General features: G+C 44.7%; 2 protein-coding genes across 11 annotated transcripts in view; one reads left to right on the forward strand and one right to left on the reverse strand.

Annotated features, from left to right (window-relative positions):
• myom2a (myomesin 2a) overlaps positions 1 to 5,572 on the reverse strand; it is a 38,859-nt gene extending 33,287 nt beyond the window's left edge. For 5 of the 9 annotated variants that reach the window (XM_086033219.1, XM_086033218.1, XM_086033217.1 and 2 more), the window contains exons 1-2: positions 4,957 to 5,094; positions 3,453 to 3,591 (exon numbers count right to left, since the gene is read on the reverse strand). The gene's annotated coding sequence lies outside the window, so the exon portion shown is untranslated. Of the gene's footprint in view, positions 1 to 3,452; positions 3,592 to 3,775; positions 3,876 to 4,956 lie in introns of all 9 variants that reach the window. The other 4 variants (XM_086033220.1, XM_086033213.1, XM_086033214.1 and 1 more) reach the window with 3 other exon arrangements.
• Positions 182 to 21,574, forward strand: LOC147146602 (hexokinase-1). Of its 2 annotated transcripts, XM_086033221.1 has the most exons (18): positions 188 to 486; positions 3,441 to 3,603; positions 7,437 to 7,585; positions 9,478 to 9,597; positions 10,493 to 10,588; positions 10,657 to 10,756; positions 11,637 to 11,820; positions 12,512 to 12,667; positions 13,218 to 13,451; positions 13,820 to 14,124; positions 14,892 to 15,040; positions 15,128 to 15,247; positions 15,354 to 15,449; positions 16,613 to 16,712; positions 17,525 to 17,708; positions 17,773 to 17,928; positions 18,625 to 18,858; positions 19,416 to 21,574. In XM_086033221.1, exons 1-18 carry the CDS (start codon positions 193 to 195, stop codon positions 19,564 to 19,566), a joined length of 2,991 nt encoding a protein of 996 aa, XP_085889347.1. In that variant the 5' UTR covers positions 188 to 192; the 3' UTR covers positions 19,567 to 21,574. The 2 variants fall into 2 exon arrangements, with proteins under 2 accessions (XP_085889349.1, XP_085889347.1); XM_086033223.1 differs by lacking the exons at positions 18,625 to 18,858; positions 19,416 to 21,574 and having other exon boundaries at positions 182 to 486; positions 17,503 to 17,708; positions 17,773 to 17,921.
• Positions 21,575 to 23,345: the final 1,771 nt, after the last annotated feature.

A 23,345-nucleotide genomic window follows, 5' to 3' on the forward strand; every position in this document is an offset into this window, starting at 1 on the left:
CGCCCCCCAAAAAATCTGTACTACTTCTGTACTAATCTACTTTTTCTCCCCCCCCCCCAAAAAAAAATCTGTATTTTTCCAGGCTCTTCTCCCTTCCTGCTCGCCAGCATGTCCTTCTTGCTCAGCCAATCAGGACGGCGGACGGGGGTAGGGCACGGCGGCGGGAGCACCATTCCTCTACCGAGCTGCTTCATGTCGGGGGCAGGGTGGGAGGAGGCACACACTCGAACCCCTCCCTCCCTGCGTCTGCGCGTTAGTCGCAGACTCGCAGGCACAACCGTCGCTGCTCACTTTTCCCTTTCCCCTGTCAGCCTCGCCCACCAGTGGGAAGAAAAAAAAAGGGACGTGAGGACAGGAAGGTGGACAAGCAAGCAGGCGGCCCAACAGTTTCTTCTCGACAAGCCCGTCAGGAAGGAAGTCAGGATGATTGCAGCTCAGCTCCTGGCCTACTACTTCACCGAGTTGAAGGATGACCAACTCAAAAAGGTAAAAGCAACTTAGGCGAGGCTGCAAAACGCCACTTGTGCCTTGTACGGCGGCCATGTTACTTGGCGGGTGGGTGGGAGGATGCCGGAAGAAGAAGAGGAGAAGATGGAGGATGGACGCGGTTGCGGCGGCGGGAGGTTAGCTGCGTGCCCTTGACACGGACGCCTCCATGACAACGCACACAGGTGTCAGCCCGCGAGGCTTCCCAATTCTCACACACGAGCACGCACAAACCTTCCCGAGATGTGACCTTGCACAAATTAGCCGCCGGTTGCTAGTTGCTGCGCTAGCGTGTGCGATGACAGACCGGCGACATGGATGGAGGATCGGGGAGGGCCTTGTGCTCGCAAAGCGGGAGGAGGGGCGGGCCCATTGATGTCACAGTGCAGTAGACGCACACACGCGGAAAGGAAGTCGTGAAGAAGGCCACTGGGAAGACATCAGGCACGGTGTCACGGCTGTTTGGAGGCATGTGCAATTTTGCAGCGGGGGGGATTTTTTTTTCTTCGAAAAATACATTTTTCTAGAGATGCACAAAGGCTGAATCAAGGCAACTGGACAGGTCTTGTTTGTTGAAGACGTTCGTTTCACCCTTCATTCAAAAGGCTTCTTCAGTTGTAGACTTTAGGTGTGGAGGCCCTCTATAATTATGCCTCAGCGGGCGTGTTCCCTCGAGGTGGACAGACCAATCAGTTGTTCTCCCGACTGGGGTCAAAATGTTAACGTTCTGGTGATATGAGGAGATTTTTCAGGGGACTGATGCCAAGACATTTGTCGAGGCCATGGGTGGGCAACTGCCGGGGGCCACTGGCCTGCATGTTTTAGATGTCTCCCTCCTCCAAGACATCCAATTCAAATGATCAGATTTTTATCCAGCTTCTGCATTGCTTGCTTATGAGCTGAGGATTTCATTCAGGTGTGTTGGAGGAAGGAAACGTCTAAAACAGGGGTGGGCAACTCCAGTCCTCGAAGGCCGCTATCCTGCATGTTTTAGGTGTTTCCCTCCTCCAACGCACCTGATTCAAATGATCAGCTGGTCAGTTGGCTCTGCAGAAGCCTGATAACGATCCTGATCATTTGAATCGGGTGTGTTGGAGGAGGGAAACATCTTAAACATGAAGGATAGCGGCCCGCGAGGACGACAGTTGTCCACCCCTGTTCTAGGTGGTGCCTCAAACCTCCTTTGTTTCGAGACGGCTTTTTGAGTTTGACATAGGTGGTGGATTGTCCCAATCCAGAATTTGGATGTCGTTGTCCTCAAAGGAATGTCCCTTCTTTTTGAGATGCAAACTAATGGCTGATTCTAGCCCAAAAGAGACCACCCGCTGATGGTGCACCATGTGCCTGTGCAGCGGCTGCTTCGTCTCTCCAAGTCTCCCGTCTTTCAGGTCATGGGGTAATGACCTCGACATCGGAGGGATAAATAGAGGGGCTCCACACCTAATATGTATAAGTGAAGAAGCCTTTTGGATTCAAGGTGGAACAAGCACAGTCCAGTTGCCTTGATTTGACATTTGTGCATTACTATGACCTTGATGGCTACGCAGACATTTCTCCAGATATATAAAACTTCATTTATGAAACTTGTAATTACCTTAGTCCAAAACATCTCTCAAAGAAAGGATAAAACACACTAGAATAAAAAAACACACGCGCACTAAGGGTGGAACGGTTGCCTAAATGCACGGCTTTGTTCATATCTCGCTTTTGTGGTCACCGTTTCCAGTGCGGTTCACCTGGACTCTCGGAAAAATCAATTATGACTTGTACAGTGTGCTAAAACGTGCAAGAATGAACACAAAGTATTCTCGCAGAATTATTCATTATTAAGACCCGAGCAGCGGCCGCAGCTCTAGTTATTGTCTTATTTAAACAGAAATATATTTTTGTTTGTCTATCCATGCAAGTGGCATATAGTGATAGACAAAAAAACGGAATGCTCTTCCATTGGATGGCAAAAAGTACAATAAACCTGCGTAAGTCATATATAGAGTGTGTGTAAGTCACAAGCAAGTCTCGAGTCAGAGCCTTCAAGTTTCAGGCAAGTCCCAAGTTACTGTAGAAAACCACAAATTTCAAAAAAAATTAAGCAAGTCAAGCATCACCACATATTTCAAAGTCATTACTTTGTTCAAGCAAGTCAAAAGTCAAGTCGCAACATTTTTTTAACAATATACTGTGTGTTTAGGAATGGTTTTATACACAATGTCCTGTATTAACAGCATGGGTTACTCTGTCATGTGACTTTATCAACTGGCAGGGGTGCAATGTTAATGAGCGTTTAATAATAACAGCACCCACAAAAGGTCACCGCGTTGACAAGCAAATGAGATTGTAGGGTTGTGTGTCACATTACACAACAAAATACCTCATGAGTTGACTGGACAACAATTCAACTTTTTACATTTCATCATTATTCCTATTTCAATATTAAGAATCCCTCTTGCGTTGAATTCACTTGATCTTAATGTGTAACTCAGGTGGTCTGCCCGTGTGCCTACTAACCCTATAAAAACATCTTTCCCCCCAAAATGACATTATTTTCTCCCTAAATATTTTTACAATTTCATAGAACCAAAATTTTCCAGAAAAAAAGTTACCAGGTATTTAAAAAGAAATCTGATTTAATTTTAGTAAGACTAGCAATATTTTCCCCCCAAATTAGTCATTTAAAAAATATTTAATTTTAGTAGGAATAGCAATATTTTCCCCCAAAAAGCATACATTTTTTAAAATCTGACTTCATTCTTGTAAGATTACAATGCCACCCCCAGGAATGAGTTCTTCAAAAACTTAATTTAATGTGGCGACAGTACTGTAACATACATATTTCATCCAAGTGTTGTTGCAAGTTGTACCCAATTTTTTTGTTAAATTTACATCTTGTCAGCGCTGCCCCCATGTGGTCATGGTTGGTAAGTGACCATTTTCCGGCATTGGTTTTGTGTCCCCAGATTGACAAGTACCTCTACTCCATGCGGTTATCTGACGAGACACTCAAGGACATCATGAACCGCTTCCGACGGGAGATGGAGGACGGCCTCGGCCACGGCACCAACCCCACCGCCACAGTCAAGATGTTGCCCACCTTCGTCAGGTCCATCCCTGATGGTTCAGGTAGCATGAAAAAAATAGTCAGTTCATTTAGTCTAGGCCAGGAGGTTTTTCCAGAGATAATTAACATATGACATTAACTGATATGAACAAAAAGGCAACATGGTCATAATTTCAATGCCATGGAATTTGTTGCTTCAAACCAAAATGGCTGACTTCATGTTCAATTTCGTACATGGGTCTTGGAGACGTTCCTGCGCGTCCTTTTATGATCGACATGAAACTGGATCGGAGCTCTCGAGGACTGGGCTTGGGCACCCCTTTTAGAGGATAATCTTAGAAGACATAAGAGAATATATATATATTTTTTAAATCGATCAAATAACAGCCCAACTATTTTGCAGAGCTGACAGTCCGTTCAGCTTCAGAAAACAGGTCAGCCGTGATTGATCGTTCCCTGAGCAGTTGTGATGTCATTTTCAGTCGACAGAAGTGACTAAATGGCCGCCCCCAGAAATGGCAAAACACTGGTGGATTAACTCTTATTCCACAAACACAATATTTATCAGAATGCCTTGTTTCAACTAGTGGGCTTGCATAGAACATAATTTTAATATAATCTTTATGAATAAGGACGGAGGTAGCGAGGCCTGACCCGGGTCGCGGAAGGGAGGACGGACTGGCAAAAAAGAGTCAAGTGGCCAGCTCTGTATTTGTGTGTGTGTACCGGGCCAAGAGGTGTGCTGTATCACCGATGCACTTATTCTTCTGGTGTCTTGTGACTACATTTCACAATATCTTAGTGGTTAGCATGGCTTCTCTGTGTTCTCCTGTTATTACTCCATGTCCGCCTTTCATGATAGGCTAACTACACTTGTCAGAAGAGTATCTTAGTTCAAACTGCAGGTCAATTCTGATGTTCTCAAATCTCACCCAGGCCTTTATCGTATGTGGACATGAAGTATATCTGATATGATATGATATGATATGATGTTGCGTTCATCCGGCCTATACATTATCAAAAGGTGAAAAAACGTCACATAGTGACAACGGACGAAGGAGAAGAATCCAGTCTTACATGCGGGGACATATTTGGACATATTTATTTCTACAAACACACAGCACCACATGACATCGCGCATGTGTGTCGCTCACTGTTGTGTTTTGTACGTGTAACCCTTTTCTGTTGGTGACGGAGCTCTAATCTACGTGACCGTAGTCTCATATCTCCTGCTCTGTGTTATGTTGAAATTAGCGCCAGGAAACGTGATGGTTGCTCGACTCTGCCCTAACACACGACGTGCGCTCGTCAACCCCAGAAGGCCTTATCGGCACGCTCGGCAGTGACACAACTGAACGGGCTACAATATACTTTCATACAAAATGTAAAATAAGAGGAATACAATGAAAATGTACCTGCACAATAGACGACGTGCGCTCTGCGCTGGTCAGCCCCCGAAGGCCTTATCGGCACGCGAAGGGATAAATTGTTAAATTAGCATTTGTGGCTAATTGTCTACTCGCAATTGCACAGCGGTACCCAATCCAACTCACCTCGGCAGTGACAAAAAAAAATGAACTCGCGGCAACTGCGTCACACCCCTCTGTTAATATCCTCCGCAGGACACTCCAGTACCAAAGTAACTCTGTTTCATACGCAATGCGCACTACTTCACGGATGCATTTCGTTTCGTTCACAATTAAGTGGCTTTTTTGTTATTCGAACGACTACATAAAAAGATTAGATTTAACAATAAATCGGAATTCAGAAGCACCGTGTTTAGCCGCGCTAGCTAACGCAGCCGTAGCTGGTGCGGTCTTTTATCAAGTTAGCTTAGGGTCGAGCATTCCAGCGTAGTAATAGTTCTGGAGCAGCGATAGCAGAAAGTTTGTGTGACTGCTTGATGTGGACGCGTCATTTTCGCTATTGGTCGGTAGAGTCCAAACCGATTCCGTAGGCACTGTCTACCGTATATACCGCGCACTCCTAGTACAAAGCTTGACAGAGTTGAGTGCTACGAGACTTAACTTGTCTTCATGTCAACAGAACACAGTTGACTGAAGGACTTGAAGCAAGCAGCAGTGAGGTCAGAAGCTGAGGCATGCTTTCCAGTGAATCAGGCCGGCCAATGAACAAAAGATGTTAACTTATCAGCAAATTCCCGCAAGCAGGCGGGACGCCATCGCAAACGTGACTCTGTACCTTCACCGTGTTCAAACAGTGTCCATGAGGCCCCAAGATCAATTTGATTTCAGGGCCCTATATCAAATGAAACAAGACAATTTTTAGGAATACAACCTTCTTTTAACCCACTGTAACAATATGTTTTGAATATTGCTCAAACACTGGAAAAATGCACTGAAGTGATTTAAATCCAAATAAATTACAAAAATATTTTAAAATAAAAGTTGTAAACCATGCAATACAAAATATAAGCTTACAAGTTAAATATAACTGAACTGTACTCAAGCAGTGATGCTTTTGCATACCAGCGGAGGGAGCCTGCACAACACTAGTGGTAGCTCAGAGTGCAACAAAAAACAATATCCAATGCATTCACAGTCAGTGTCATCTGGGTTATCATTTTGGTTTCACAAAATTACAAAAGCAATGTGCAAAATAATATGTAGCGCAAAAAAACAATAAAGTGTACCAGCAAATAAAAGTACTCAGATATTGAAAAATGTACAAAATATATGGATTAAATTAAAAAACAAAATGTCAACCAAATATCTTAATAAATGATGCAACTGAACAGAGCTACCTGACACAAGACTACGAAAATGGTTTACAACCAAATTGTTAGCCTAACAGCATAATTGCCTATCATTTCTAATTTACGGTTACAAACTCTCTAAAAACAACAATGTACTTGCTAAAAATGAACAAATTTTGTTGCCAATTAACAAAAATAATCAAATAGCTTTGGTGCTAATTAAAATAAAATGAAATGTTTTTCTTGTTTATCCCAAGTAGATCCGCAAAAAAAAGCCTCAAAAAGCCATGCCCTAAAAGTCACAGGAAGTCTGACCTTTTCGTTTGAAACGGCCATTTTAGGCCAATTTTGAACATTTTGCCAAGGGTCCTTCAAAGACGGACGACAATAAACCTCAGGATTTGGCCTGATTGCCACCAAATCTAAACCACGCACACTCGACAGATGATGAATGATGCTAAATTGCCAAAAGTTCCAATTTTGTTTCTTGCGTGTGACTGACGCAACGTTTGATGACGCGCCATAAGACGGGAAACTAACAAGTCAGTCACATAAGATCAGACCTTAGCCAAACGTCTCGTGTTCAGAAATGTGTAGATGCAATAACTAAGCCCAGATTTAAACTCTGCGTACGACTCGCTTTGGTCGTTTTGTAGCTTTTGATTTTTCACCGGTTACGAATGAATGAAAAGCTACGTCTTGTCGTATGACAAGACCTAGTTTAAAGTTAATACATGATAACCCCAAAATATTTGCCTTGTCATAAACACATCTACATGTATACATTGTTTTCATGTCAGACAAGGTTTTAACATACAATACCAATGGTACTAGTTTCCTCGTCCTAGCCAGCCGAGATCGCCTGACGCCGGTATTAAAAATAGCCTCAGGTCGCAAAGGCTTGAGGGGACACGCAAAGGGCGGGTTGACAAACATTCAACAGACACCACGGCTGACTAAAGTGAGACAGGAAAGAAGTGAACGGCATTTGACTTGGTCTCTTGTTCTGTTACGATGGCCGAACTTGAATAGCTTGTCTTATTTTTAACGAGATGTTTCAAAAGTGTGTACTAAAACTTCAGCAGTTATCTTTAAAAAAAAAAAAAATTTTTGAAAAAAGTTCATTTGTGTTTGTGTGTTGCATGTTGAAACTTGAAATGTGATTTGTCGTTTCGACAGAAAAGGGGGATTTTATTGCCCTGGACCTTGGGGGATCAAATTTTCGGATCCTGCGAGTCAAGGTGACCCAGGATAAAAAGCAACCGGTTCAAATGGAGAGCCAGGTCTACGAGACTCCCGATGACATCATTCACGGGAGTGGGACTCAGGTAAACCCAATGCTTTGTTAACTACTACAAAGTCATGGATCATTTGCAGAAACGTGCTTGGCTGTTGATAAATAAGGCTGCTTCGACTGTTTGAATTGAATTCCAAATAAACTTTACTGTGGTTTAATTGAGAGATTGATCCAACTGGCAATAGATTCTTCAAGCTCCTGATTGTGATGTAACTACAGGCGGTGTGTAAACAGATGAGACGCTCGACTTACATGACACTTAATCGAATTCTAGGCAGCTTTGATACACTTCCAAACAAACTTCGGCGTGCTTTGGTTGAGTTTCGAAATCCGGTCAACTGGCACAAGGCCCGCTGACTTTGACACTTGTTTGTTTTGGCATGTAATTAGCTTCAATGCGTTGTAGCAGCACCGCGGGCTGTTCAAAGAGGCACTCGGCGGTCCGGGCGTCCGCGCCCATCCGGCCTCTTTCACGTCCGCCGCATGGACATAAAAACAGTGCCCGCTGTTCAATACAGAAGCTCACATTCCAACTCTCGTCTCGTTCACTTCGTCGATCGTTACGGCGTTGCGTAGTTTCACCGTTCTGTGCAGCAACTCTTCCCATTTACATTCTTGCAACCAATCCGAGAAGACTGCAATCTCATGTGGATTGATTTACTTGTATTTTAAAGTGTGTGTGTGAAAACAAATCGAACCAGGGAGGGACCAATTATTCAGCCAACCATTTCGGGTCCTTGGTTTATGACCGAGTTCCATTTCCACAGATGCAACGTAACCAGAATTTGTAAGTTGTAACTCAAAACGGGTCTGTCCTATCATTAACTTGGACTGACACAGCAATAAGGTCACAATGACAGTAAATATTTGTATGGAAAACACATACACATGAAATTTTAACTACATTTAAAGTAGTTGACCACATATTCTTACATCACGTCTCATTCGTAACCTCGAAATGTATGATCGCAGGTTCACTATAGCAAAAACCCGTTGTACACTATTCAACGTTTGCAGGCTTCATTTTTCTGCCATCTCATTTGCGATAACGGCGGTGACTCGCGCCAGCTCCTGGAGTCTTCCTATTGGTTGGTCCGCTGACACCAACCGCAGACAACAATGTGAGATGATTTATGACGCGGGCTTCATATCCGTTACAGCTCGTCTTTGGTCGCACGACGGTTTACGGCTTTCATCTGTTCTGTACCAGCAGCGTTTTTCGAGCAACGACGAATGATTTTCACCGCGATTGTGCCGCAAACTTACACGATGCATTCTACGCACACACATTCATTGTCTACCACTTATCCGGTTCATAGTACTGTGGGTGAAAGGCAAACTACACCCTGGATCGGTAACCATCACACAGGCATACAGGTGACTGAGCACGAAGCCGGTCATGTCGGCCAGGAAACTAGCAGGGAGGCAGACAGTGAGCTACTCAAAAGAAAAAAGGCAAGCCGAATCCTCATCAAAAGAAGAAAACGAGTTGTGAGTAGGATGGCGTCTGATGACCTCCGGTGAACTCGCGGGCAACAGCTGGCAGTTGCGTCGTAAGTCGATCGCAAAAAAGGGGCGGCGGCCGGGGCTCGCGCCATTGGCCGGCGGCAGCCTGCATTGACAGATGCACCTTCAGGAAACGCCAGCCATGCCTAAATTGTAAAGCGATACACCAGCCAGTTCATGAACAACACGGTTTGTCTCACAACAGCGTGCTTTAGTCACATATCAGAACTACAGGTCAAGATTTCAGCACCTGTTTGCTGTTGAAGTTGCGCTAATTAGGAATATGTCAGAGTTCAGATGACTTTGTGGCAAGACGCTAGGACCAAGTGAACCTTTACGAAATAAGAAAAGTGCGGGAGACAATGAACCGCGAGTCACGTTTCAGTGTTTTTTTTCCCCCCCATCTTATGTCCGCAGCTCTTTGACCATGTGGCAGAATGCCTCGGCGACTTCATGGAGAAACAAAAGATTAAGGACAAAAAGCTCCCCGTCGGATTCACCTTCTCTTTTCCCTGCACCCAAAGCAAACTGGATGAGGTAAATGTGTCATTGCCAGATTACGCTGCAATAGTTGGGTTTAAAAAATAAAAAAAAACACGGGAAAAAAATCAAATGAGGAAAAAAGATACTGAAAGGGGTAGTCAACGCAAACATTTTTTTTTCAAGAATATGTTATATATGCAAGCCTATTAGATGGGGCATTCTGATAAATATTGCGTTTGTGGAATAAGTGTTAATCCACTCGTTATTAGCCATCTCTGGGGGCGGCCGTTTTGTCTTCTGTCGACTGAAACTGACATCACAACTGCTCAGGTAACGACCAATCGCGGCTCAGAATCAGAAAACAGGTCAGCCGTAATTGGTCGTTGTGAGCAGTTGCGATGTCATTTCCACTCGACAGAAAACAAAATGTCCGCCCTCAGAGATGGCTATGAAGGGTGCATTTTGCTGCTTCATTTATATTCCACAAACGCAAAATGAATCAGAATGCCGTGTTTCAACTTGCAGGCCAGCGAGAGCTCAGGATTTCACCACACTACGCGCTGGCCTGGCGCGCATGGGAAATGTGGTTGACTTTTGTCAAAACACGACCGCTTTTGTCCACATGGCGCCGCCATAATCAACAAAAACTGACATATGACACAGAGTTTCTTTAATTTAACCCAAATTATTTGCCCAAAGAAAAGGAAATTTGAACTTGGCAAGCTTTCTTCCAACAAAATCATCGCAATAATAAAATATCAATAACGGAGCTATGATACCTTATTAAGATTTGTAAGGATTTTTTTTCAAGCCCACATTTCAACTACCATCAAGCTCTAGATAATCCCAAACACGGAATTTGGAGACCAAACCTGACAGTGTGGTAGCATTACACAAACAATTCATCCATGTCAAACCTGTCGAACTGATGAAATCGATTACTTCGCAGGCTGTCTTAGTGACTTGGACAAAGAAGTTTAAGGCCAGTGGTGTGGAAGGCATGGACGTTGTAAAACTCCTCAACAAGGCCATCAAGAAACGGGGGGTAGGTTCCACTGAGCCAAAACCGACAAGAGTTGAACGAGGTTTTAATCGGCTACACTTCTTTGTCAGGACTATGAGGCCGACATCATGGCGGTGGTGAACGACACGGTGGGAACCATGATGACGTGCGGCTTTGACGATCAGCGCTGTGAAGTGGGCATCATCATAGGTGAGCCGGGCTTGGTGTTCACCTGACTAAATCTAGCGAAGAAATGACCTCAGAGAGTAAGATATAACGACATTTTGGTCAACAATGACATTACAGCCATTATGTGAATCGATGAATTGGGGGAATGAGGAAAAAAGAAACCCCACCTAAAAACGATTACTTTTGAAAAGTCAAGCAAAGCAACAATTAGCTTCATGAATAATGTGCATAGTAGTCAAATGTTAACATTAGATGTGTTAGAGCCGCTTTAAATTCTCATGCATTTGACACTGGAATATAAGAGATTTTCACTCAAGAAATCACTAATTAATTCATATAAGCATGGTAATGAAAGTCAGTTATTTTGTTACAAATTAGCTAGCAAAATATTCAGCAAAAGCTTGCTAGCTAGCTAACGACAATGTCAGTTAGTTAGCTTGTTGTTAGCGGCTGTTCATTAACATTATAGGCATTTATAGTTGACGTCAATTTTTGGGGGGAGTGGGACATTAATAGTTGGATTTTCACAAAATCATTAAAAAAAAAACCTTTTGAAACTATTTCATCCCCAAGACAACTAAAACTTTTTCGGGGTTTCCCAAACTTGGAATTTCCTGCAATTTCCCTCAGTATTAATATAGTCTGTCTGTCAGAATGGGTTCAGAGTGAATATACTGTATATTGGTTTAAGGAAAATGTTGTGAGCCAGCCACTCCGTTAAAAGGTTGAACTCATGAAGTGTACTACTGCAAAATTGGACGCCAGACTGCAACAGAATCAACATCGGACGTTGGCACATTACAACCGCTAAAAAGTACTCTGACCACAACCTGACATGAGGTGGGCAACAGCTCCGGAGCTCGACTCACCGTTCTCCTCTCCCAACTTTGCCTGCAAACAGGAACAGGAACCAATGCCTGCTACATGGAGGAAATGCGTCACATCGACCAGGTGGAGGGCGACGAGGGTCGGATGTGCATCAACACCGAGTGGGGCGCCTTTGGGGACGACGGCTCCTTGGAGGACCTCCGCACAGAGTTTGACCGCGAGATCGACAGGGGGTCCGTCAACCCAGGAAAGCAGCTGTGAGTGGCAACATTTAGATGATTTTCATGCTGATGTTTTATGACTTCCACGACCGCCTTTCGGAAAAGATATAACGCAGACATGTCCAAAGTCCGGCCCGGGAGCCCCCAAATGCGGCCCTCGGTCAAATTTTATCCGGCCCACAGCCTGTCATAAAAGTAACGTTTGGCCGTCGCCTCGTTGACAAGCGTGTAAAATACACTCCAAGTGCAATTTCACATTTACACACAAGAGGGGAGCAGCAGCACTCTGTCCAGCTCCAGAACCCTGTGTGACCCTTTCCGGACAGTTTCTAAAATGGCCACAATGAATGAAAAAGGAAAGTTGACAGTGAGTGCCGACAATTTAAGGATAGGTGGGAATTGGTGCGTTTTCACTGAAATACGCAACAACTGTGTCTGCCTCATTTGCAAGGAGACTGTTACTTATTTCCCTGTTTTTTAATCTAAAAGTTCAGTGAACATTTAATTGCCAGCGATATGTCATGGTTCAATATGGACCAAAGGACATGTTTAAGAATCTAAAAAAAAATGAAATAAAAAAGTTAAAAAACGAAAGGTTTGCTAAAATGTGCTGGGATTTACTGGTGTTCCATGTAAAAAAGAATGTTAGGCTAAATGGTGGGCCCCCCCCCCGCCCGCGCTGACCATGCTTCATCTGAAATCTCAGCCGTGTTTTGTTTCCTCTCAGTTTTGAGAAGATGGCCAGTGGCATGTACATGGGGGAGCTGGTGCGACTCATTCTGGTCAAGATGGCCAAAGAAGGTCTGCTGTTTGAAGGACGCATCACACCCGAGCTCCTGACAAAAGGGAAGATTGAGACCAAGCATGTTTCTGCCATCGAAAAGTGAGTGGTGTGCGCTTTCGCACAAACGCCGACGCAAAGACGACATTTCATTTGCCACAGGATCATTTCATGGAAAAGCAATCGACAATATCGCATTCACCTCCAAGATTTCCTTCAAATTTGAAGCTATTGCAGGAAATGGAAGGAAAAGAACAAAACGCAAAACGTGTTTTGTTTGAAATCTCGCGATAGACAAAGAAACGTTCATCTAATTCAACTTGCGGTCATTCTCCACTTAAGACACGCCATGATTTTTACATGAATATGAAACTCTGAAGCATCTCCACGTTACGGAGTCCAATACTGTTTTGAAATTCTGCTATATTGTTGTTGTTGAAGTTCAGCATTGGGGAAAAATCCAAGTACCCTATGCTGGAGTCAATCCAACATTGTAACCGGGACTATGAAAGTGATTTAAAATGAATGTTTCTGATCTTTTCTTTCCATTTCCAACGACACCTCAAAACTTGAAGAAAACCCAAGAGATTCGGGTCAAATTCTTGGTTGATTTGACACGGAATGATCCCATGACTGATGATTCTTCCGCCAGGACTAAAGAAGGGCTGAAGAAGTGCATGGAAATCCTAACGAGGCTGGGGGTGGAGCCCTCCGACGAAGACTGCCTTGCCGTACAGCACGTGTGCACAATAGTGTCCTTCCGCTCGGCCAATCTGATCGCATCCACCCTGGGGGGCATCCTCTCTCGCCTGAAAGAGAACAAGGGCGTGGCTCGCCTTCGCACCACCGTGGGCATCGACGGCTCTCTCTACAAGATGCACCCTCAGTAAGCTCATTATCAGAATAATGTCAAGTATGTAAAAACAAAACAAGGAATATATCGCTGGCCGGTGGAGTCAACCGGTCTAGGGTGTACCCCGCCTCTCACCCAGTCAGCTGACCGACGGCCGGGGTGAGGGTGAGTCCGAGAAAATTTTGCCTACCTTATTCTTATTTCTTGCAGCCAGCCACGAGAGTGGGAAGGGGGTACCGACAATGCTTTTAGAGCTCCTAAGTGTCCCTCGCAGTCTTGACTTCCAAATATTTACAAAGCCGGACTGTGAATGACGAACCACAAAGCTGATTCGATGACTGTTTTGCAGACGTGCCTCCCAGAGAAGACGGACAAAACTAAGAATCTGTCTCTGTGGCCAGGTATGCTCGCCGTCTGCACAAGATGGTGCGCCGTTTGGTGCCGGACTCGGATGTCCGCTTCTTGCTTTCGGAGAGCGGGAGCGGCAAGGGCGCCGCCATGGTGACGGCGGTCGCTTACCGCCTGACGGAGCAGGCGCGGCAGATCCAGCAGACCTTGGCCGAGTTTCGGCTGGGCAAGGCTCAGCTGCTGGAGGTGAAGAAGCGCATGCGGCTGGAGATTGAAAGGGGCCTCAAGAAGGACACGCACCAGGAGGCGACAGTCAAAATGTTGCCCACGTACGTCCGAAGTACACCGGACGGAACAGGTGAATAATGGCCTTGGGAGAGAAATACGTATTTAGTTCTTGAAGGAGACGTAGGAGATGTTTCTGGTTGTCTGCACATGTCTTACGTGCGTTAATCGTAATAACACAACGATCAAGAATGAGAAAGTCCCAATTTTGTTGCGGGTTACACTGCAACCAGGTGAACAGCTACTTGCAAAAGCAGAGCCCAGAGGGAAAAAAGAAATCGGCCGTAAAGGCAATCAAGAAACGTTCCCACAGGTGGACGCGACGACTGCACGCACTGCACTGTGTATGTGCGGCGCATGGACCAACACCAATAGCTGCATCAGGCCAATAAATTCAGCGCACAGTCAAGTGTGTGCCGCTTATCAGACGTTGGACGCCCAACGCTAACGTGGGCGTCCAACTAAGCCAAATACTGCAGTGCTTTTCTTTTGGATTTGACATGATAGTACCTTCCCATCGGTGGCATTAAGATGGCTCAGAATTTTCATCCAGCCCATTCGCCAAGCCATGAGTGGAGAAACTCACTGTGGAATATGAGAATTGTCATGATAATTCTCCAAATTCAGATGGACTCTCTCACAGGCATTTTCAGGTTGAGGCAGCTCACATAAGAGTAGTTGCTCAATTTCAAACTTTCAAAGAGGCTGGCAGGCACTCCAGAGACAAGATCCAAGACATTTGTCATTAATAAGACGCGTTTCCGTAATGCCTCCTCTTGAAATTCCCGTTGACATCAATGACGGATGGAACGATGATGGAAACATTTGCTTTCCGTCCAGAAAACGGAGACTTCCTCGCTCTGGACCTTGGCGGGACAAACTTCCGTGTGCTTCTGGTCAAGATTCGCAGTGGGAAGAGGCGGTCTGTGGAGATGCACAACAAAATCTACGCCATTCCCATCGAGGTTATGCAGGGAACAGGAGAGGAGGTAGTAACGCATTAACCGCTGTCTCCCTGCACCAGCAGTTGGAATTCTGCTTCTCATTGGTCGGCTCGTTTCGTGTTCGTTTCACAGCTCTTTGACCACATCGTGCACTGCATCTCGGACTTCCTGGACTACATGGGTATGAAGAGTGCTCGTTTGCCTCTGGGCTTCACCTTCTCCTTCCCTTGCCATCAGACCAGCCTGGATGCAGTGAGTTTGCCAGAAACCAGCTCAATCAACAAATTGGCCAAATACCAAAGGATTCGAAACCATTCGGTTTGCATTGAGCTAATAATACTCGCTTTGTGTTTGGCAGGGAATACTCGTGACCTGGACCAAAGGCTTCAAAGCCACCGACTGTGAGGGCGAAGATGTGGTGGAGCTTCTGAGGGAGGCCATCAAGAGGAAAGAGGTCATTCAAGCGACAAACAAAAAAAACCCACTCCATTTCATTCACTCAGTAGGATCAATCCAAGGGGAAGTCAACCCCAAAATGTTCTTTTCAATAGTATCTTGAATGCGCCCCCACTCATCTAAACACGACATTTTGATGACGATGGCGTTTGTGGAATATGAGTTGAAATCAACTCAAACGTATTTTTTTCAACAATATCTTCCCAGCAGGCCCACTAGTTGAAACGCAGCATTCCGATTAATTTTGTGTTTGTGGAATAAGAGTTAAGCGACCATTTGTTCACTTCTGTCGATTGAAAATGACATCACAACTGACAAAATGGCCGCCCCCCCCAGAGATGGCCAAAAACGGGTGGATTAACTCTTATTCCACAAACGCAATATTTATCAGACTGCCTAGTGGGCCTGCAAATAAAACATTCTTGTAAACATCTTTTTTGGGGTCGACTTCCTCGTTAAGAAACAAAATCCACCCATTTTTATCCATCTCAGGGGGCGGCCATTTTGTCACTTACCGTCGACTGAGAATGACATCACCGTTGCTCAGGGCTCAGGTAACGACCAATCACGACTCAGTTTCAGAAAACAGGTGAGGCGTGATTGGCCGTTAGGTGAGACACTTCCTGTTCACTGTCTGTTCACATATGTCATCACTTGTCATGATCTAATAGGACGTTTAACCTTTTAGATGGAGGAACCAGTAAGTATTCAGTGACTGTTAGTGCTTAAGCGCCAGGTAACGCAGTACCAGGGCAGCGATGATTGTGGCTACTGTTATGCCAGCATGCCCTAACACTGACACGCCATCCGACGTACGAGTCTGCAGCGTGCGGTCTTTCTAACTGGGAATCACACACGGCCACAGAAATGAGATGGGCCCCCCAAAGGGGTCGTTGGTGCATTGTGCTTTGTGCGGTGTACAAGCGTCGTGCTGTGTCGAGATGCTCTTATCGGTTGAATGTGTGATCCGTGGAGTCATCAGCTCAAACCTTGGGAAGACATGTTGATCGGCAGTGTTGTGTTCTCCTGTAACAAATATCCACAAACACGAAAGCTAACGCACGCTTCTGAGGTTGACGTTAAAAGAAAAGGTGATCGTGGTGCGCAATGGTTGCACGTATCCAAGCAGCATCTTTCACTTGTATCTTTTTCCTCTCGCAGGAGTTTGAGCTGGACGTGGTTGCAATCGTCAACGACACTGTGGGCACCATGATGACCTGTGCATACGAGGAGCCCACCTGCGAGGTGGGCCTGATTGCAGGTAAGTCTTCTAGGTTTTTTAACATTCACCTCATTTTTAGAGAAAAACGACTGATACGTTGAACATTTGGAAATGCGCATTCAAAGGTTTATGCAAGGTCAAATTCACATCTCCTGGAAAGCTCGTATTGCATTTTAGGTTCATCCTGTAATTTCACCCCAAAGCCCAATTTCCCAAATTTATTGTGAGTAGTTAATCTGTTTTCAAATGTCAGGACCGAAAGTTTAAAGGTCCTCAGAAAAAAAGTCTTATAAAGTCCAGACACGTGAAAAAAAAAAATCTTCTTAAAAAGGGGAAATCATCCCAAACGTTTTTTTGTTTTTTTGTTTTTTTATGTTCTATGCAGGCCCACTGGTTGAAACACAGCATTGTGATTACGTAATATTGTGTTTGTGGAATAAGAGTTAATCCACACGTTTTTAGCCGTCTCAGGGGGCGGCCATTTTGTCACTTCTGTCCAGTGAAAATGACATCACAACTGCTCAGGGTTCAGATAACGGCCAATCACGGCTCAGCTTCAGAAAACAGGTCAGCCGTCATTGGGCGTTACCTGAGCAGTTGTGATGTCATTTTCACTGGACAGAAGTGACAAAATGGCCGCCACCAGAGATGGCTGAAAACGGATGGATTAACTCTTATTCCACAAACGTAATATTTATCAGAATGCCTTGTTTCGACTAGCGGGCCTGCAAATAAAACATTCTTGTAAACACATTTTTGGGGTTGACTTCCTCGTTAAGTACAGTAAGAAATGACAGTACTGTATTTGTATTTCCCACCACTGGGTAAGAAGTGGTTTTGTCTCCCCTCAGGGACGGGCAGCAATGCTTGTTATATGGAGGAAATGAGGAACATCGAAATCGTGGAAGGGAACGAAGGTCGGATGTGCGTCAACATGGAATGGGGAGCGTTTGGAGACAACGGCTGCCTGGACGATATCAGAACCCAGTACGACCAGGCGGTGGATGAGAACTCCCTCAACGAAGGCAAACAAAGGTCAAGATGCTTTTCGCTAAGAGTACTTTCAAGTCAACAAACGCTCACAAATGTTCTCCTTCAGATACGAGAAGATGTGCAGTGGCATGTACCTGGGAGAGATCGTCAGGCAGATTCTGATTGATCTTACCAAACGTGGATTCCTTTTCCGGGGACAAATCTCTGAAACGCTAAAGACTAGAGGCATCTTCGAGACCAAGTTCCTGTCTCAGATCGAAAGGTGAGTCACTTATCAAAGTTTTCAATACTTTAGGTCTTTCAAAATTGTTTTTACACAGACATGGTAGACTTGGGTTTTATCCTCAAGACCAGACAAGACCAAAACTGCAGGGACAGCAGTTCTTTCCATCATCATAGAAGCCTCAACATGATCTTCTTTTCCGGGCGGCAAAAAAAAAAAAATAGTACCCGTCTATAGGCCGGTCCGCCTCTAATTTGAAAACAGCCGCCGTCCGTCGGCAGGTATCCACCTTCCCTGTGCCGTGTTTTCAACAGCACCGTTTTTGTGAAGGAGAATATCGGCGCTTGACTGCGATGATACGGCCGCTGGCCGCTTGTCTTTTTTTGCGGCTCGACGGGAAGCATGTTTGCGACATCCTCGTTGTTGTTGAGTGGGAAATGTCAGTGCCGTTGGAGTGCCCGCCACGGTACGGCCGGAGGAGCTGCGACACGAGGAGCGTCTTCAACATGTCTAAAAGATGTAACCATGCAGCTGATAGTCAACAAAGACTCCAAAACACAATTGATATTATCTAGAAAAAAAAAAGTTGAGGTTACTGCAACGTCAGAGTCAGCCTTAAACCATTGCCTCTGGCAACAGCTGCGAGGGATCCGGTGACTCCCCTGCTGTTGTCGAGCCTTTGACACGTCGCCCTGCTCCTACCCCGAACCCCCATCCCACCCCCTTTCTCCACAGCGATCGTCTGGCTCTGCTGCAGGTCAGGGCCATCCTGCAGCAACTGGGGCTAGACAGCACCTGTGACGACAGTATCATCGTCAAGGAGGTTTGTGGTACCGTGTCCCGCCGCGCCGCCCAGATCTGCGGGGCCGGTATGGCAGCGGTTGTGGACAAGATCCGCGAGAACCGCAGCCTGGACCACCTGGATGTGACTGTGGGCGTGGACGGAACACTCTACAAGCTCCACCCACAGTAAGGCAACCTCACAGCTGTACTAGAGTTGACTCTTTTGACCACCGCAAAAATTGCACCCCGGGGCGACTCCATCTGTTCAACTCAGACGCAAGTAGGCTCAGTGTTTAGTACAAGCCTTTGATCCTACAAACATCTTTCCCAAAGACAGATTTTTTTTATTCCTCCACAGTACTTTGCGAGCCATTATAACCAACTCATCGACAATCTTCTACCGCACATGTAACAAAAGTGTCATTTCTGACTGGTGTGGGCTGTACATTTTGTTGCAAACTTAACTAACTACACTGATAATAGTTAGCATTGACAAAATCAAATACAGCGGTACCTCTACTTACGAACGTCTCTTCAGACGAAATGTTCAAGTTACGAAACGCCTCAACGGGAAAATATTGCCTCTTGTAAGGAAAGAAATGTCAGGATACGAAAGGTGCAAATACAGTATGGACTGCTCGTCGCAGCTCCGGCGTTGTACGCGCCACCTACTTTGGGCACCTCTGCTTATCCCTCTCAAGCCACCTCCTCATCCCCGTTTCCTCTCTGCCTGCTCCTTGCAGCTTTTCGCGGATCTTCCAGCAAACGGTGAAAGAGCTCTCCCCCAAATGCGACGTTAACTTCCTGCTGTCTGAAGATGGCAGCGGAAAGGGGGCTGCTCTCATCACGGCGGTGGGCTGCCGTCAGAGGGAGCAGGAAGCTCAGCAACACTGAAGTCACCCCCGGAACGTACGACAGAAACCAGCCGCTGCTCCGCGGCCGCCATCCGCCCCGCCGACCTCCCGACAGCCGTGACTCCCCCGCTCCGAGGCCCGCCGCCTGACCACCGCCCCCGCAGCCAGGGCAGCACACGACAAGCAACCCGAGCTCTGCATATTTATTGTTCTGCACCAGCAGCTTTCTTGTGTTCGTCCGTTCTCCTCAGTAGCTCGTCATTGTCGAAACTCCGTAAGGTGTGTCATATTTGTGTATTGCTAATTTTATTTTTATATGAGGCAAATATATGACTATTTATATAGCTGAGGCCACTTTGGGATCCGGTAGGATTTTACACCACAGAGACAAGAAACTGCTTGCACTTTTTCTACATGTACACACACACACACACACGTGAGCCCGGCGGGCCAAGGCGTTCCCAATGTACCTTCCGAAACGCCGGGCGACAAGGGCTTGCTGCCGAGTCACGGCTGCTCCGTTCCTTCCCATGACATCACGTGCTAAGTTACTGACCAGAGATTGGGGACTCAAGTCATTGCGACTTGGACTCGAGTTGACTTGAGTCACTGTTTTGACTCTGAAAAATCAAACGAAAGGCTCAACACTCAACTTGGACTTGTGAGTTAAAGACTTGGGACAAGACTTGAGGCATGAGCTGTGTTGGGAATCATTTACTCATTGCCTACTGCTTTATCGATACAGTATATAGGGGGCTCTATATGGAGGGCTTTTTTTAACTGAAACTTGTCAGCCAATCGTAGATGGTCGTTCCCCGAGGAGCACATGAAACGAAAGGGTCCAGGATACCGGATGTCAGGAGAAACAATCAAGTTACTGTTTCAATCCTATTTGGAGTCGTTTTTGAACGAGATTTTCTACAGGCGATACACAAAAAAACCTTCCTCGAAAAGACAATACCCGCTCCCTAAAGAACTCCATTTCTGATTTTCAAAATTCTTGGCGTTATACTCGGGTTGAAGTGGCTATTTCAACCGGCCTTGGCGTTTTAACAAAGTCTCATTTTTGAGAACTCTTGTCACGTTTCTACTTACATCAAAGATACGTTTGCACCACAGCTCAAGATTTTGTCTCGTATCAGCACAATGCCTGGCAAGATGCGAGCATCAGTTGTTGTTCACTACTTTTGTGTTTGATCCATGGAAACTTTGCAAGGCCGTCCACTTGTATGCCTCTCTGTGACTCGTTTCTTGGTCTCACAATGTCAAAATGTTAAGAGCATGCTGTTAGAAGAGGACTATTTAAATACCAATTGTAGTTGAACCGGGAAATGAACGGGTACATTCATGGATCAAACACCTGTTGTAAATTTGGTTAATCATCACCTTGTTAGAGAACAGCAAGTTGTGCAAAAGGCACTGAAACTTCAACGGTTTTCAAAAGGTTAAATAAAGTCCACCTTCATTTTAGGTTCATCCCTGAAATTCAACAAATGCCAAAAAATCCCTAACTTTTTAGGTAAGACTGCATTGATAAAGTCACTTGACTTGACTTGAGATAGATTGCAAACTGACTTGCCCAAGACAAAATGACTTGGGACTTGCTTGGGACGTAAAGACTTGCACCTGTGTGACTTGATCCAATCTCTGCTCTTGACTGCTGGTGTGCGCCTGTCCGTGTCGGCTACGTGTCCAAGTAGCAGGCGGCAAATGTTAGACTTAGTTTAGAACTTCTTTGTGAACTACTATGCTATGTTGTTTTAATGAATCCCACATCGACTATGACCGGAAGGGGTGGAGAACTACTACTGCTGCTGCGAGCGCTTTATTGTGTTTATTGTGTCAAGAGTGTGTACGTGTGTGTGTGTGTGTGTGTGTGTGTGTGTCCAACCTGTACGCTTTCAATGTCTAAAGGCTGTGTGGAGACTGCATGCCTTACACGCAGACGAAAGGGGGAAGCACGAGATGTGATGTGTTTTGTTTCACGCGGAAGAAGAAGACAGTGACAAGCCAGTTCATGATTAAATTCTATTTTGTTGTGGAACAAAGTCTGCGGTCTCTTTCTTATAGCCCCAAGTCCACGCAGCAGTGTTTGGCCTTTTCGGAACAGATGGGGTAAGAACTTTTTTTTTCCAGAATTGACAACAGTTCTGTAAACAGTGCCTTTTCTCAAAATCCAAGAATCCAAGAATGAAGAGTCACACACTTTACACAATTTTTCTTGCCTTGTCTCATGTAAGTGAGCTACTGCGTACCGTGTCCCATAAACTGCCGGGCCAATAGTGAATCTGGGATTCCTTATCACGATGACTGAGGGCGGAGCTAGGGCGCTTTAACTAAGTAAGTGACTTCAACTTGCGGACGCACAGGTCTACGGCGTGAAAAAGGGTGTGCCCGTGTAGACGATCAAAGCGCTTTCACTGGTGGAGACTGCATTCCATACATACAGTATACTGTGCATTATATAAGATGTGCTATATTAGAGGTAACATATATACACATTTTAACAGTAAAATCAAAAGTGATCTCAATATGATGAAAATATTGTAAAATAGGTGCTATACATTAAACCGTATGTAAAAAGTAGGGCTGTTCTGATCAGGGTTTTATGCTGCCAATTTTTCAAACCTGTAAGATCGGCTAATACCGATTCCGATTACATGGATCAGCTGCACATTTTTCAATTTTAGAGCTGCTCAGTGAACAATTATTTTAACGGTGGATTAATCTAGTTATCATTTTTTTCCGATTAATTCATGAATAATATCCCCAAAAACCATTATATCCAAATTTCTCCTTATTATTTTATATTGACGGTGCGGAAAATGCACATATATACATATATATATATATATATATATATATATATATATATATATATATATATATATATATATATATATAATACTTTTATTTGCAGTAGGCTAGATTACTGTAATCTTTCCTGTCTTTGCAGGTTTGAATTGAAAAAAAATCAATCAATCAATCAATCAATTAATTAATCAATCAATCAGGCAGCTGCATTTGATCCAAAATGCTGCTACCAGAGTCCTAACAACCGGCAGGAAAATGGACCACCTCATACCCTGGACCACATCATACCCGTCCTCAAATCACTACACTGTCCTGTTTTCGAATAAAATGATGGAAACGTGATGTTTCGTAATGAATAAAAAATTGATTATAATACTTGCTAGGATTAGCTCAAACGTGATGTAAATATGGTACATGAGAGGTACATGTATATTGAATCTGGTGTAAATATGATAGATTAGACATTAAATATGACGGGGCTAAGAAATACTGGAGTAGATGTACATGGGAAAAGATCTAAACAATGTCAGATTAGAGGTTAATAGACATTGTATACAATGCAAATATGGTGTATTCAACACTAATGTGAGGTAACGAAGGCACATACAGTACATTGAATATAATACTTGATAGATAGACAGATAGCGTTGATATTCATGTCATGATGTAAATACGGTACAGGCAGTAATATGACGCAAATATGCTACCTCAGAGGTGTATAGAACATTAAAAATGATGTAAATGCATCACTCACTCAAGCTATTCCAGTTGTGTGTGCTTTGTGTGTCATTTCTGGCTGATGCGTTCAGGGACAAGCGAACCACCTGTTAGAGGGGGAAAAAACAATAATTCGATATTTTTCTGCGTTTTGTTGACTTTAACAGTTCAAATCCAGTAGTGAATCAGTCCTTAACCAGTCAAACCCGTTCGACTCATTTCGATTGGAATATATCGAAACAATAGTCTTTGTCATGACGTTGCTGCGTGAGGATGTGTGGGCGTTTG

Source organism: Filicampus tigris, chromosome 6 (assembly GCF_054856515.1).
Source record: "Filicampus tigris isolate MCC_2025a chromosome 6, RoL_Ftig_1.0, whole genome shotgun sequence".
NCBI lineage: Eukaryota > Metazoa > Chordata > Actinopteri > Syngnathiformes > Syngnathidae > Filicampus > Filicampus tigris.

Bases quoted from the DNA above. Each gene is read 5' to 3' on its own strand.
- LOC147146602 (XM_086033221.1), top strand. From the start codon at position 193: ATGTCGGGGGCAGGGTGGGAGGAGGCACACACTCGAACCCCTCCCTCC. The intron at 17,929-18,624 runs GTGAGTCACTTA...CTTTCTCCACAG, and splicing joins TTCCTGTCTCAGATCGAAAG to CGATCGTCTGGCTCTGCTGC. The intron at 18,859-19,415 runs GTAAGGCAACCT...TGCTCCTTGCAG, and splicing joins CTCTACAAGCTCCACCCACA to CTTTTCGCGGATCTTCCAGC.